This window comes from Leptopilina heterotoma, unplaced genomic scaffold (assembly GCF_015476425.1).
Source record: "Leptopilina heterotoma isolate Lh14 unplaced genomic scaffold, ASM1547642v1 Lhet_177, whole genome shotgun sequence".
NCBI lineage: Eukaryota > Metazoa > Arthropoda > Insecta > Hymenoptera > Figitidae > Leptopilina > Leptopilina heterotoma.
In genome coordinates, this window is record NW_025110893.1 from 1,578,181 (window position 1) to 1,593,375 (window position 15,195).

Sequence of the window (15,195 nt, forward strand, 5' to 3'; positions counted from 1 at the left end):
AAATCAAAAAATTCAGAGAAAAGGCAGGGATTTTTATTAAAGTACTGGAAAAAATTAATTTTGCAGGATTCATAATTAGTTTTATTTTATTTTTTAATATTATATTTAATTAATTACTAAAAATCATGGATTTATAGAAGAATTTTAGTTAAAAATACTAAAAAAAATTGTATTTTAGAGAAGCTACAAATGTTTGCAAAAATTCAATTTTGTTCAAAAATTAAAAAAAATTCTAGTCAAAATTTCAATTATCTTTAAAAATAATAAAATTCTTCTCCAAAATCCAATTATTTTTTATAAATAATAAACATTTTACAGAAATTCAACTATTTACAAATTTTTTATAAATTTTTTTTGCGAATAATTCAATTATTTTCATAAATAATAAAATTTTTTACCAAGATTAAATTATTTTCATGAATAATAAAACTCATATAGAATTTCAATTATTTTTAATACAATTTTAACCGAATTCCTCCAAAAAAGTAATTCATCTTGAAAATTTTATTAAAATTCGTCGAAAAAATTCGATAAATTAAAAATTTGTTGATAAAATTCTTTATGAGAATTTAATTTTGAAAAAAATTCATTTATTCAATAATTTTTTTATTTTTGCATTTAAATAATTGAATTCTTAAAGAATTTTCTAATAAAAACTGTTTTAAAAATGAATTTAAGATAAAATTTCGGATAAAAAATTTTAAATAATTAATAATTGTTTATTTATTTCTTTCGAAGAATTTTAATAAAATTTTTTAAATTAATTACAATTTTCAAAGAATTTACTTAAAATTTTATTAAAAATAATTGAAATCCTGGGAAGAATTTTATTATTTAGGAAAATATAATAATCGAAGTTTTGCAACGAAAAATTATTACATTTTTTAAAAATAATTGAAATCCTGTGAAGAAATGTTGTATTTAAGAAAACAATTGAATTCTTGCAAAGAATTTTAATACATTTTTTTTAAATAATATTGAAATCCTGAGAAAAATTTTATTATTCATGAGAATAATTGAAATCCTGAGGAGAATTTTATTACATTTTTTTCTAATAATTGAAATCCTGTGAAGAATTTTATTATTTAGGAAAAGAATTGAATACTTGCAACGATATTTATTACATTTCTTTTAAATTATTGAAATCCTATGAAGAATTTTATTATTTATGAAAATAATTGAATTTTTTTTTTAAAATTTTTATTACATTTTGTTAAATAAATGAAATTCTGTGAAGAATTTTATTATTTATGAAAATAATTGAATTCTTTTGAGAAATTTTATTAAATTAGTAGATTTTGAAAATATTTGAATTTCAGCGAAGAATTTCATTATTTGTGAAATGTAATTGAATTCTTGCAAAAAATGTTTGAAAATAACTACATTTTTCGAGGAATTGATTTAAAATTGTTTTAAAAAAATAATTGAAATCCTAAGAAAATTTTTATTATTTATGATAATAATTGAATTCTTATAACGAATTTTGTTATATTTTTCTAAATAATTGAATTTATGTGAAAAATGAATGACTTATAAAAATAATTGAATTCTTGCGAAGGATTTTATTAAAATTTTTGTAAATAATTTAATTTTTTTTTTTTTTTGAAAAGATTTATAGAAATGTAAATTATTATAAAACATGAAGATAATAATCACTACGAGTCGAAGACTCGGAGTGCTCGATATCTTCATGTTTTATAATAATATTCTTAAAAGTTATTAAATTTCAAAAAGGTTTGAATTTGAGAAGCAGAATATTCTTTTTGGTCAGGGAAAGAGTCAGAATTTTGTTTGGAAATCAGGGAAAAGTCAGGGAAAAAGAAAATTTATTTTTTGTGGCAACCCTGGTTTTGAAATCAGGAAAAAGTGAAATTAATGTTTTTTGGCAACCCTGATAAAATTCAAATTGCATTCAAAAATAATAAATTGAAGAAAAAATGTGATGAATCTTACAAAAATTGTGAGGGAGGAGTAAACGCCCTAAAATGTTTAGGGATCCCAGATAAATTCGGTGCGATAATCGATAAATTGAATTTGGGTTTTTAAATTTTTTTTTTTGTGAAATATGCGGAAAATTGTTTTGAGGTGACAACGATTATGTTAAACATGATAAAGCAGGTGGTTCTATTGCTACTGGTTTTATTTTCAATTGAATATTAATTTGCGGTACTTGTGTCCAACACGTGAGTTGAATGTGTATAGATCCCGATGACTTGATACAGTACTGAATGATTATGCCTTTTCCATTAATATCTCTATATACTTGCTTCGATCCACAGCTCTATCCTGTTTCGTTTATATGTATATACAGTTTACCTTGTGCCAATTGTTTCAAGGTCTCATTGATCATGCAGACTTTTCGATCAATCGTGTGAGGAATTCTCTCATTTGCACCCAAAGGGAAAGGATGGGAGATTTTTTTTCTTCTTCTTTTTTCGATAAATTTTATTTGAATTTTTAATATTTCTTTTCTTTCTTTTTTTTAGTATATGTGCGGTTTTTCAATCAACGCAATTTCTGGATTGCATTCGATTTGCGAGGAGAAACGGTCGTCGTGGTCAAATGCTGGCGCCATAATGTCGCATCCTATATGCAGTATCGTTTCACGTATACGCAGACTCTCGTATCAACATGAGATAGTTGTTTGAAATCGTACAGGTATACGCACCACGAAACATGATACTTGAGAGGAAGGAAAAAAAGAGTTGAGACGCAGATAAGGCACCGCTGAACATTGTTGATATAGTCAGCTATTAGTTTGTGGTTCAATAATATGGAATTCATTTTCTACTGCGGGGAATTTATATCGTATTTTATAAACTGATGAAACTGGAATTATTCTCTTTTAATTATATATCAGCGAATCAGTGAGGATTTTTCCTATTGGTTTCATTTTTAATCGACAATTATATTTATCAATTATTGTATTCCACAATTATTATTCAATTATTTTTCCTCAAGTCGATAATTCTAATCGTAAATTATATTCCACAATTAGATTCGAAAATTATATTCAGTAGCTATATTTATAAATTATATTTGAATATTCTATCCGACAAATTTATTCGGCAATAATTGTTTTCGACAATTCTAAATTCGAAAATCATATTCCACAATTATATTCGAAAGGGAAAGTAAAAGGTCAGGGAAATCAGGGATAAGTCAGAGATTTTTATTAAAGTACTGGAAAAAATTGAATTTTTGAGAAGTTACAAATGATTGCAGAAATTCAATTATTTTCAAAAGTAATAAAATTCTTCGCAGAAATTTAATTATGTTCAAAAATTTAAATAATTCTCGTCAAAATTGAATTATTTTTAAAAATAATAAAATTTTTCTACGAATTTCAATTATTTTCAAAAAATTTTCCTCAATTCAATGGTTATCAATATCTACTATATTTAACAAAATTTTTCAAAAAAATTCATTTATTTAAAAAAAAATTTCAACTGGAATTCAACTATTTACAAATTTTCTATAAATTTCTTCTTAATAATTCAATTATTTTGATAATAACATTCTTTTTAGAAATTCAATTATTTTCATGAATAATAAAACTCATCATAGAATTTCAATTATTTTTAATACATCTTTTATCGAATTTAGAGAAACATTTATTTATTCAGTTAATTATTTATTTTTGTATTTAAATAATTGAGTTCTCGTAGAATTTTCTAATAAAAATCGATTTAAAAATGAATATTAATGAATATATTAAAAGCATTATAGCATGCATTTTTAAAATTAATTGATAATGGAATTCTTTCGAAGAATTTTAATAAAATTTTTGAAGATAATTTCATTTTTCGAAGAATTTACTTAAAATTGTATTAAAAAAATTGAAATCCTGTGAAGAATTTTATTAATTTATGAAAGTAATTGAATTTTTGCAACAAATTTTATCAATTTCTTTTTTAAATAATTGAAATAATGTAAAGAATCTTATTATTTATGAAAATAATTTAATTCCTGCAACGAATTTTATTACATTTTTTAAAATAATTATTGAATTCTTTTGAGAACTTTTATTAAAATAATAGATTTTGAAAATATTGGAATTTCAACGAAGAATTTTATTAGGTATATTCGTGAAATGTAATTAAATTCTTGCAAAAAATTTAAGAAAATAATTTCTTTTTTCTAGGATTTTATTTTAAATTATTGTACCTATTAAAAATAATTAAATCCTAAGAAAAATTTTATAATTTATGAAAATAATGGAATTCTTATAACGAATTTTATCAAATTTTTTTTAAATAATTAAATTCATTATATTTAACATTATATTTAAATAACTAAATTCTTTTGAAAACTTTTAACAAAATAGTAAATTTTTGAAATTTTTGAATTTCAGCGAAGAATTTCATTATTTTGTGAAATGTAATTTAATTCTTGCAAAAAATTTTTGAAGATAATTTCATTTTTTGAGAAATCTATTTCAAATTGTATTAAAAATGATTGAAACCCTATGAAGAATTTTATTATTTATGAAAATAATTGAATTCTTGAAACAAATTTTATTATAATTTTTGTAAATAAAATTCATATCTTCATGTTTTATAATAATATTCTTATAAGTTGCTCAATTTTAAAAATGTTTAAATTCGTATGTTTTGAAGAATTTTAATTCACCCCAGGTCCAATGTACTTTCATATAATAATAATAATATGATTCGGAAGGATTAAATTATTTTTGTAAATAGTAAAATTCTTCGCGGAAATTCAATTATTTTCAACATAATTTTAGTAACATTTCTCAGACGGATTCAATTATTTTTAAAAATTGTAATAATACCTATTTTGTTTTTTAAATTCAATTCTCAAAAGTTTTGATGACATGTTTTATAAGAATTCAATTATTTTTAAAAATTGTAATAATACCTATTTTGTTTTTTAAATTCAATTCTCAAAAGTTTTGATGACATGTTTTATAAGAATTCAATTATTTTTATAAATAATAAATCTCTTCGCATAAAATCAGTTATTTTTAGTGCAATTTTTATAAAATATCTAGAAAAATTTTAGTTAGTTTCAAGAATTGTAATAAAATTTTGGGTAGAATTCAATTATTAAAAAAAAAAAATTTTAATAAAATTCAATACCTACTTAAAATTTTAATTCCAACTGTTAGTAAAAACTATTACTTTATAGAATATTAAAAAAAAAAATCTTTGCGAAATTCAATTATTTAAAAAAAAACTTAATTTAAATTATTTTTAAAACTACATTATTTTCAAACAACATAAAGAATTTCTTTAAAAGAATTTAATTATTCGACAACTCTATTAACTAACTTTCAAAAAATTTATTTGCAATTTAAAAAAATAGGTTTGCTTTAAATTTTAATTCAATTTTTTAAAAATAATTCAATTTTTTTTGGGAAGAATTTAATGAAAAAGTATTATTCAATTGTGATTTCATAAAATTATATTGAAAATAAATGAATATTTAACAGAATTTTATTAAAAACTTCTAAAATAATTTTAATTGAATTTTTAAAAAATTTTAAAGTAATTAAAGTTTGGTTAAATAGAAAACTTTAAAAATAAGTTTTTTTTATAATTTTAATTAATTTTTTTTTTTAAAATTAATTTCTTGTAAATAATTTGTTAATTTTCAAAATTTTTGTAAAAATTTTAAATAAAATTAAAGTTTCGTTGGAAATTATATTTAAAACTTAAAAAATTACGTTTACTTTAAAAATTTTAATTCATTTTCTTGGATTTGATTACATTTTCTATTTTTGTAAATATTTTTATAAATTGAACATAATTTATTGAAATTAATTAATTAAGAATTTAAACGAAATTTTTTAAAATATTTGAGTTACAATATTATATTTTACATTTGTATTCGAAAATTGTATTCGACAATTATATTGCATAATTTGTCCATCATTCAGGGTATATAGTCTAACACTGAATATCTATTAAATAAACTGCGATGCTAAAATTGGAAAGCCAATATTAAGAATAGTTTTGAAAAAACGGAATTCGAATTTATTGCAAGCGTATTGCACCAATAATTTGGCAATCGTTCAAGTAGATATTCAATGTAATATTTCCAGGCAGCTGACAGATATAATTTCGTTAGAATTTGTTTCCTCTCGATAACGAGATTTAAATTGTTAATGACATCAAGCCGATTATTTCTGTATTTTGTAATTCTTAATTCATAATCTTTCTGCGGATTACGTGTAAAGTGATTTTTTTCTCCAAATTTTGATTTTGAAAATTGCAAAGAAAAAAAATCTTCATCAACATTGTAAAACGGTTCCATAGAAGTTTATTCCGTAAGTGTACAAAAATTTTGGACTAGAACACCAGAAATTTTTATGTATTTGTTCTAGATCAGTTTAGTAAACAAAAGCAGAGAAAAATTTACTGAAACTATTGGTAACAAAATTGTATATAACTTGTTCTTTTCTTTTGTGTTTTAGAAATACAACAGAATTGTTTGGTGAAAATGGATTAATTTCCACTGATGTGCGACTCATTGGAAACGGAATAATTTTTGTTTGTAATGACGATAAATAAATTATTCCTTCCTTTGAACGCTGATGGCGTTTGGCGGATGTACCGGAATTGGTTTCGGCATTTTCGTGTCTTCTCCTGGTAACGTCGAACGATGGTGGTTGCTGGTTGCATTAATTAAGCGCAGATGCCGATTCCTTGTCACCCGCCATTTGCCATTCGCGTTCACGTTTGTGTTTCGCCCCCGGTAGGACAGGACCTAATTCATCGTGTGTTCGTTGAACATATATCTCCTCTTTGTATAAGTGACCGCATATAGCAATATGTTGCGTATGTGAATTCAGCCAGGAAAGTCCGGCCAGTCCGGCCACGTACTCGAACCAATTGGTTTCGTGCCTACGTCGCAAAACAGGTTATGCACTTAACGTGGGATAACCGTCAGGGACAGGTGTCCTGAACGACGCGACCGACGCAGAGACGATTTTCAATTTCAACCATCGATGAGAATTGAGAAAGCGAAAGGTTAGAAAGAGTTTGTAAAAGGATATTGAATTACAAGGGATTATCTTTATTCACTCGCATCGAGGGATGTCCATTCGATGCTGACTGGACCAAATGACGACCTCTCTTTTCTACCTTGACAACTCTGACTTTTGATCAAGGTCTTCAGATAAGGATGTTTTATTATCGACAAAATGTGTTGTTGTATCATCCTAAATGCTTTTTTCTTCTTCTTCTTCTTCTTTTTTACCTGCATGGTAACGAGTTCTATAAAAAATGGTCCCTTCTAATTCTACCTCGAGAAAATTTCTTTCCTAAGCCACAATTGATTTCAATTAAAGTTAATTAACTGAAAGTTGGATCAATTGGGTTTTAGGAATAAAATTTTCTTGAAGTAGAACGAAGGAAACATTTTTGACAGAAGTTATCAATTTTTCATACACTGAGAAAAAAAACTATTGGCCCAATAACACCAAAGCTATTGAATCTTATTTCTTTGAAGCAATAATTTCTGTATTTTTTTTCGATAATTTCCACTACTTTAAATTTGCTAAGTATTTTCGGTATTTTCATCAAATTTGTCAAAAGAATTCAATTATTTGAAAAACAAATTGAAAACATTCATCCAAAATTCAATTACTTTCATAAATAATAAAATTCTTCTCAGAAATTCAATTATTTTTGAAAATTGGAATAAACTTCTTAGCAATTATTCAATTATTTTCATAAATAATAAAATTCATCGCACAATGTCAATTATTTTTGAAAATTTTAATAAAATTCTCAGCAATTATTTAAATATTTTCATAAATAATAAACTTCTTCTCAAAAATTCAATTATTTTTTAAAATTTTAATAAAATTCTTAGCAGTTATTCAATTATTTTCAAAAATAATAAAATTCATCGCAGGATTTCAATTATTTTGAATACAATTTTACAGAAATTGGTAAAAATGTAATTATGGTCATTTTAATAAAATTCTTGGCGAAATTCAATTATTTTAAGAAATAAAATTTTCCACAAGGATTTAATTATTTCAAATAAAATTTTCCTAATATTTATTATATTTCGAAAAAAATTAATTGTTTAAAACAATGTTTATAAAATTCTTATGAAGAATTCAATTATTTTCAAAAATAACAAAATTTTTCGCAAAAATTCAATTATTTTTAAACATTTTAATAAAAATTTACGGAATAATTCAATTATTTTCATAAATACTGAAATTCTTCTTAGAAATTCCATTATTTTTATAAATAATAAAATTCATCGCAGGATTTCAATTATTTTTAACACAATTTTACAAGAATTGCTCAAAAAATGTAACTATTCTTAAAAATTTAATTTCAATTCCTCGAAAAAATCAATTATTTAAAAAAAATGTTTTTTTAAAATTCTTTGGAAGAATTCAATTATTTACAAAAACAACAAAATTTTTCACAGAAATTCAATTCATTTGAAACATTTTAATAAAATTTTTTGCAATAATTCAATTATTTTCATAGATAATAAAATTCTTCTCAGAAATTCAATTATTTTTATAAATAATAAAATTATTCTCAGAAATTCAATTATTTTTGAAAATTTAAATAAAATTCTTAGCAATTATTCAATTATTTTGATAAATAGTAAAATTCATCGCAGGATTTCAATTATTTTTAACACAATTTTACAGGAATTGCTAAAAATGTTAAAAATTAATAAAAATTCCATTTCAATTTCTCGAAAAAGTCAATTATTTAAAAAAACGTTTTTTTAACTTCTTTAGGAGAAATTTCAATTATTTACAAATATAACAAAATTTTTTCTGAAAATTCAATTATTTTGAGTCATTTTAATAAAATTCTTTGCAAAATTCAATTATTTTCATAAATAAAGTTTTCCACAATAATTTGATTATTTCAAATAAAAATTTTCCTAATATTTATTGCATTTCAAAAAAAAAAAATTAATAATTTCAAACAATGTTTATAAAATTTCTATGAAGAATTCAATTATTTTCAAAAATAACAAAATTTTTCGCAGAAATTCAATTATTTTAAAAATATTTTAATAAAAATTTACGCAATATTGTAAATAGCAATATTCATCACAAGAATCCAATTATTTTGAAAAGTAATAAATTTTTTCTTGGAAATTCAATTATTTTTAAAAATTCTAAGAAAATCGTTCGCAAGAATTCAATTATTTTCGTAAATAATAAAATGCTTTTTAGAAATTCAATTATTTAAAAAAAATTTTAATAAAATACCACACATAGATTGTATTATTGCAAAAAAATTGTAATAGAATTCTTTGTAAAATTTAATTATTTGTAAAAACTTTTCGCAATTCAACGATTTTGAATATCTAATATTTTCATAAAATTTTAGATACAGAATTCAATGTGATTTAAAAATTTCTTAGAAATTCAATTATTTAAATTAGGATTTGCATAAAATTAGTAGAAAGAAATGAATCATTTTAAAATTTTTATAAAATTCTTCACTTGAATTAAATTATTTTTATAAATATTTAAATTCTTTGATGAATAATAAAATTCGTTGCAGGAATTTAATTTAATTTGCAGGATAAGAGAGAAGTAAATATTGTTGATGAAAATTAGAAAAAAGTCAGGAAAATAAAATGTGGAATGGAATTTTTGTCAGTTTTGTAAAGTGTCTATAAAACGAGTTTATAGTTTATTTTTATGAAACGACTTTTTGCTACTTTTTTAAAATTAATTATCGAATGCGAAGTCTGCAGTTTCAAAAATTTATTTCAAAATATCATTCTACACAATAATATTTTATTTATTTCATTTTTTTAGAGTTATTCTTTCTTTCTTTCTTTCTTTCAAGATAGAGAGAGAGCGAGATCTAATCGAAAAATATTGTTTTCTCATATGTGCAATAGTAATGATGACCATAATCAAATTTAGAGACACAATCTTCTGTAAATTAAAAAAAGAAATTTAATTTTACAATTTATTCACTTTTTTATTCAATATGCACAAAAATGGCGCTCTTAGATATCTGACGACAGGGCGTAAAGTCATTGATATTTGCCCGACCGTATAAAAATTGGGTTCATTTTTACCCTAGGGCAAAAATGAAGGTTTGTGAATGTCACTGACTGACTTTTACTTCCTGTAGTCTGCCATCTGAAATCGACACTTTTGTAAATTTGAATTAAAAAAATAAGCAACTCAGAAACAATTGTCTATTTTTGTTTCTTTATTTATTAATTATTTAAGTTTTTATAAAAACGATACATACTCTTCGCATTATTATAATTTTTATGATAAATTTCCGGATTCCCTTTACAAGCGTGAACGAAAACTAACTCTTTAGTTCTGAAAATTAAACTTGTTTTCGTTTTGAATATTGTACTAATACAGTGCTCTGAAATAATTTTTTTGGAATTATATTTAAAATATTTATATTATTTTGAATTTTATGCAGATTCTAGTTGAATATAAAATTTATGTAAATAAGAAAAATAACATACCTTCGGCTTCTAATCTACTTTCGTATAGTCTGTAATTATGACCATTAGGTGATGATTGACAATTATTGATTAACACAGATAACAACATTAAAAAAATAGAAATCGAAAGTTTCATGTTGAAATTTGTATTTTTAATGTTATATTGTATGGAAAATGAATATATTTAAGCTCGTTGAATTTCGTCCGCGTAATGTTAGTGAATGCGTTTAGAAATATAAGTTTCAGAACAATTTTCTTTATCGAAAATCATAAAAATTTGTACTGCAGCTGCAAACTATTATTTTTATTACTTGATAGTTTTTTCACGATCTTATGTTTTTTGATAGCTGTCAAGGTTCTCATTATTATTATTATTATTATTATTATTATTATTATTATTATTATTATTATTATTATTATTATTATTATTATTATTCTCCACAATTTTTAACTACAATTATTTATTTTTAATAATTTTTTGAAAAAGTCCTTTCAGAATTTTCCAATCTATTTGTTTACAATTCAATTTTATAAAATTTCAATTATTCGTAAATTTTCCAATTAAATATTATAGAAAATAAAAACTTGAAATATTTCTCAAGAATTCAATTATTTTAATTATACAATTTGCATAAAAATAAGTCGAAAGAAATCAATTATTTAGAAAGTTTTATAAAATTCTTCTCAAGCAAATTAATTTTTTCTCTCACAAGCGGTATTCTTGAAATTTAATTTTTCTTTAATTCAATTTTCTTAATTCAAATTTCTTAATTCAAATTTCTTAATTCAATTTTAAAAGAGTTGCCTTTACAATTTTTCTTCGCAATAATTCAATTATTTTCATAAATAATCAAATTTTTTACAGAGATTCAATTATTTTCATAAATAATAAAAAAATGTATAGATTTACAATTATTTTCATAAATAATAAAACTCATCGCAAAATTTCAATTATTTTTAATACAATTTTAATGGAATTTCTCGAAAAATCTATAATTATTAAAAATTTTATTAAAATTCATCAAAGAAATTCAATTATTTTCAAAAGTAATAAATTTCTTCGCAGAAATTCAATTATGGTCAAAAGTTTAAAAAATTTATCGTCAAAATTTCAATTATCCTTATAAATATTAAAATTTTTCTCCAAAATTCAATTATTTTCAAAAATTTTAATGAAATTCTTTTTAACAAATTCAATTTTTTTCAAAAATTCTCCTCCAGTCAATGATTTTCAATATCTACTATTTTAATAAAATTTTCCAAAAGAAATGAATTATTTTAAAATTTTTTTATAAATTTCTTCGCAATAATTCTATTATTTTCAAAAATATTCAATTTATGTTTACAGAGATTCAATTATTTTTATAAATATGCAATACAATTTTTTACAGGGATTCAATTATTATTTTCATAGATGATAAAACTCATTGCAGAATTTCAATTATTTTTGATACAATTTTAATCGAATTCCTCGAAGAATGTAATTATTCTTAAAATTTTATTAAAATTCCTCAAAATAATGCAATTATTTAAAAATTTTTTAATAAAATTCTTTATGAGAATTCAATTTTGAGAAACATTCAATTATTCAATTAATTATTTATTTTTGTATTAAAAATAATTAGGTATTTTAAATGAAATATTATTAAAAAATTCGTCTCAAGAATTCAATTATTTTCAAAAGTAATAAAATTCTTAGCAGAAATTCAATTATGGTCAAAAGTTTAAAAAAATTTATAGTCCAAATTTCAATTATTTTTATAAATATTAAAATTTTTCTCTAAAATTCAATTATTTTCAAAAATTTTAATAAAATTCTTGGCAATATTTCAATTATTTAAAAAAATTTTAATAAAATTCTTGACAAAATTTCAATTATTTTCAAAAACTTTTCTTAATTCAATGAAATTTTTTTTGCAGTGATTCAATTATTTGTAATACATTTTTAATGTAATTTCGAAAAATGAAATTATTCTTAAAAATTTTATTGAAATTCGTCAAAAGAATTTTAATGACCTATTTAAAAATTTGTTGATAAAATTCTTTAAATGAGAGTTGAATTTTAAAAAACATTCAATTCTTCAAACAATTTTTTTTTGTATTTAAATAATATTGAATTGTCGTAAAATTTTCTAATTATAATTGATTCAAATATGAATTTCAGTTAAAACTTTAGATAATAATTGAGTTTTGAAAAGGATTCAAATTATAATCCTTTGAATTTTTGAATTTATTTTTCATACATTTAACTTAAAATTGTGTATAGATTTAATTTTTTTTTAAAAGTTGAATTGAATTTTTTTGAAGTTATTTCAAGTTTTTATTTTCTAATATATATTTGATTGAAGAATTTCCAAATACCTGAATAATCGATGAAATTTCACGTAAAATTAAATTGTAAACAAAAGGATTTGAAAATGTTGAAAGAAATTTTTCAGAAATTATTAATAATAATTAATTTACGTTTTATAAAGAAGAATTTTAATTTTAAATTCTGGAAAACAATAATTGAATTAAAATGATGAGAGTAATTTTGAATAAGTTACAGTAACAATACTCTTATAATAGGTATAAAATGATGATTTTATCAGTCCAACTTTTTTAATTAACATAAAACATGAAGATATCGATTGCTCCGAGTCGATGACTCGGAGTGATCGATATTTTCATGTTTTATAACATGTTTAATTTCAAAAAGGTTTGAATTAAAAATTTTGTAAAATATCAATGTAGTTTTAAAAACCTGGAAAAATTCCGTTTTTTAACCTGGAAAAGTCAGGGAATTTGAAATGAGCAAAAGCGTGGCAACCCTGGATTTGATTATTTGAAGAAATTGGAAAAAATAGGCGCCCTGAAATTAAAATTTTTTTGAGTAATCTAGGCAGGACTTTTTGAATTAGAAACATGACGTCAAGCTGAGAAAAGAATTCGTCTACTTTATAGTCGGCAAAGAAATAAGGCAAACAATGCAAAATGGAAGGAAAAAGGAAGTAATAGTTAGGCGCCTGACTGAAAATCAACCCAGACGTGCTAGGCAGAGTTTCTCTTCCTTTTTTCTTCGTTTCCTTCATTCTCCCTTTCTTCTCGGGTTGTTGCGAGTTGTGATGCTTGAATGCGATAGTTAGAAACAGTGCCAGAAGCATTGTTTGTTCAGTATATAAAACAACTCTCGAATTTTGGGTACAGCAGTTTAGTGCTTCAACAATATTAATAGAGAGAGATTACCATCTACCGCTTTTTATCTTCTTTTATTATTAAAATTAAAACCACACTTTAGGCCTCGTACTCAGTACCTATACATTGGTACTTTTTATCACTTTCTTCAGCACATACATGTATGTGGACCTAATTTAACTATTCAGCTACTATTTTTTAAAGTGAGTTACTACTGGCACTTATTTCGTTAAATATCCACTAATGGTACTATTTCTTAAACCGAGATTTTAAATATCAATTTATTTATACTGAAGATGTTAATTCCAAGACTAAAGACAAACCTATAAAAATTAGATCTTTTCCAGGTTTTTTCAAGATTTATAAAATTCCCTGACATTTCCAGGTTTTCCAGGTTTTCAACCAAAGTATGACTTTTCGGACTTTTGGGTTTTTAATCTTTAAGAGGAAGATTAATAACTATAATTGTTTTGAAATATTTGAATGTTCGAAAGAAATTTGGAAGAGGAGGAGGATGAAGAGAGCAGAAAGAGATGAGCACCTAATTTTCGAGTTCGGCTTTTTTTGAAGTATACATTTCGAATATACGTGAGTGAAGTAAGAATGTTTATGGGGGTGTAAAATGTGAGACAGGCGTCTGGACCAGTAATTAGTCATTGTTTTATGTCCGACTCCCCGCCCCCCACTTAATGGTATACTCATACCTTGGCCAAGAAGTTGTTTCACATTCATCAAGAGATATAATTCGCATGAGATACAAGGCGCATCAATCGTCATAAACCTCAAAGCCTTTCGACCGTATGTGTTTGCTACTTGTTTTAATTTCTTCGAGCAACCGTTCATATTACCTTTCTCATTTCGAAAGCCAACGCTCGAAAATTAATCGCCGACAGTCGTCACTCCTCTCGGCTATATATAAATGACGTCAGGGACAGGAGTTTTCATATTTTGATTATTATTCCGCATAATTTTTAAAAAGATAACTTTTTTATCATCTTTGTATAGCTTAAAGTAGCTTTAAGCTTTGTAGCTTAAAGTAAAAAAATGTCGATTAAAGATAATAGGAATAAAACCCAATGATGACAAATTCATTTTTTTTTTGGGTTAAAATTAAGAAGAATAAGGATAAATTCTATATATATAGTGGGAATCGAGAAAAATTAGAGACGGGGGTTTCTTAAGAAGACAACTTTCTTTTTTCACGACGAGTCCAGATCGTATCGAATGATTCCTGGATATCTTGAATGAGAGCATCAAGAACAGGTGTGTCAAAGAAGCTTTTACACCTTCTTCTTCATCATCATCTTCTACTTCTTTTTTTTTCTACCGTCGTTCTTTCCGGACTCGTCTCGAAGATTGTGGAATGTGGTGACCATTATAGTGTCTCGTCATTACCTATACCACATCTCGAGCAACACCTTTATATAGACAGCGTTCTAGTCAACAGTTTTTCGAAAAAGAAACAACGATGAAAAAGGTGTTACACACAGGTGTGACTAGTTGAATCAATGACAAGTGTGACACTACCGATTATATATCCAATTCTCCTCTATTTTCTCGATTGTTTATACAACACTT

General features: G+C 23.2%; 1 protein-coding gene and 1 long non-coding RNA gene across 4 annotated transcripts in view; one reads left to right on the forward strand and one right to left on the reverse strand.

Moving 5' to 3' along the window:
- Nucleotides 1-15,195, forward strand: part of LOC122499891 — a 44,145-nt gene that overhangs the window by 16,787 nt on the left and 12,163 nt on the right. The gene's annotated exons all lie outside the window — the stretch shown is intronic.
- LOC122499890 lies at nt 9,747-10,680 on the reverse strand. 2 transcript variants are annotated; one of them, XM_043608466.1, is made up of 3 exons: nt 10,465-10,679; nt 10,233-10,358; nt 9,747-9,907 (listed from the first exon to the last, which is right to left on the reverse strand). In XM_043608466.1, the coding sequence occupies exons 1-3, from the start codon at nt 10,577-10,579 to the stop codon at nt 9,834-9,836; spliced, it is 315 nt and encodes a 104-aa protein (XP_043464401.1). In that variant the 5' UTR covers nt 10,580-10,679; the 3' UTR covers nt 9,747-9,833. The 2 variants fall into 2 exon arrangements, with proteins under 2 accessions (XP_043464401.1, XP_043464402.1); XM_043608467.1 differs by lacking the exon at nt 9,747-9,907 and adding an exon at nt 9,984-10,117 and having other exon boundaries at nt 10,465-10,680.